General features: G+C 44.3%; 1 protein-coding gene across 2 annotated transcripts; it reads right to left on the bottom strand.

Moving 5' to 3' along the window:
• Positions 1–48: 48 nt before the first annotated feature.
• On the bottom strand, positions 49–536 carry LOC117800436 (histamine N-methyltransferase-like). 2 transcript variants are annotated; one of them, XM_034652974.1, is made up of 2 exons: positions 397–536; positions 49–241 (listed from the first exon to the last, which is right to left on the bottom strand). In XM_034652974.1, exon 2 carries the CDS (start codon positions 229–231, stop codon positions 91–93), a length of 141 nt encoding a protein of 46 aa, XP_034508865.1. In that variant the 5' UTR covers positions 232–241; positions 397–536; the 3' UTR covers positions 49–90. The 2 variants fall into 2 exon arrangements, with proteins under 2 accessions (XP_034508865.1, XP_034508866.1); XM_034652975.1 differs by having other exon boundaries at positions 401–535.
• Positions 537–1,413: the final 877 nt, after the last annotated feature.

Genomic DNA, 1,413 nt, shown 5'->3' with positions numbered 1-1,413 from the left:
CGCCCAGCCTGCAGGGCTGGGCTCGACCCATCTATCAATGCACAGAAGGAGCCCGAGGCTTGTCTCTTTGACAAAAACGTCCTTTTTTTGTTACCTTGCTATTATGCCTGGCAGCTTCTTGTCCATGAATTCCTGCATGCACTGGTGCTCCGTGGAACTGTTGAGAAACCTCCGGAAAGATTCAACGTATCTGTTGTGGTCAGAAAACAAGCTCCTCATGGAAGATGCCATGTTTGGTTTTCTGATGGAAGCCAGAGAAAGAAGTTTTAACTTCCCCCTCCTTTTCTTCCCGGTTCCTATTTTTTTCTCCTCACCGCCACCAATTCCTACCCTCACTCCCCCAGAAAAACAAAACAAAACAAAACAAAAACAAAAAACAACAAAAAACAAAAAAACCTGCTTTGAATTTAACAGACGCTGCAGGCTGGAGTGCAAATCTTATTATTACGTCAGTCATTTGTACAGGACTTTGCGCTGCTACTTTAACCCCTACATTGTTGTTTTGTAAGAAAGGGAGGAGGTAAAGCAAAGCAATAAATCCACTGCTGAAATTTGTTTTTTAACGTCTGAAGTTCAGAAAGCTGAAAAAACAGACTGGATTCTAATCACTTCCTCTTTTGTCTGCAGCAACCAGAAGAAAATTCCAAGTGGGACAGTGGCTGCTTTAAGGGCCAAAGGAGGCAAACACAGGGATAAACAGCCACGTAAAAGGCTACAGATGACTTTCAGAAAGCTGCCCCTGCTGAAATCCCTGACAGAAGACTGCCCTCTGCCTGCCTCCATGCTTTCTGCAGGAGAATTTCTTGCCTTTCCCCCTTCTCAGTACTTGAACTTCACAATCATTCACTGCATCTCTTCAAATGCTGATTGGTTTGTTGTGATTCAGGAAGTCTCTTTAGCATAAACTCTCCATGAGGAACTATTAATTAAAAAGTCTGAGAAGCCTGCTGGGGGGCAATGAGGTGAATGGGAGAAGACGCTCAGGGGCAAATGCAGGAGAAAGGGTAAAAAAGCCAGCCAAGTCCTCACAGCCCCAGTGCAGCAGCTCTTTCTGCCCAAGGGTCCTGTCTCTGTGCTTTAATGAAACCACCATTTGCACCAAAGATGTCTCAAGAATTCTTCTTGGTCATCGGCTCGGGATCTCACCCCACCCAACTTCTCTTATATTCCAAAACCACGTCAATAGGATAGCCCTACTCCCAAAGTATCTCTTTCCTAATTCCATAATTCTTAGTCTGTTTGGACTGCTATCACAAAAATGCCATACACTATGTAGCTTAAAAAGCAAGCATTTGTTTCTCAGAATTCTGCAGGCTGGGAAGTCCAAAATCAAGGTGCTGGCAGATTGAGGGTCTGATGAAGGCCCATTTTCTGGTTCTTAAAAACAGTCATCTTCTCACTGCCTCTTCATGT

Source organism: Ailuropoda melanoleuca, unplaced genomic scaffold, assembly GCF_002007445.2.
Source record: "Ailuropoda melanoleuca isolate Jingjing unplaced genomic scaffold, ASM200744v2 unplaced-scaffold70356, whole genome shotgun sequence".
Lineage (NCBI taxonomy): Eukaryota > Metazoa > Chordata > Mammalia > Carnivora > Ursidae > Ailuropoda > Ailuropoda melanoleuca.
This window is presented reverse-complemented; position numbering and strand designations above follow the sequence as displayed.

Bases quoted from the DNA above. Each gene is read 5' to 3' on its own strand.
- LOC117800436 (XM_034652974.1), bottom strand. From the start codon at position 231: ATGGCATCTTCCATGAGGAGCTTGTTTTCTGACCACAACAGATACGTT.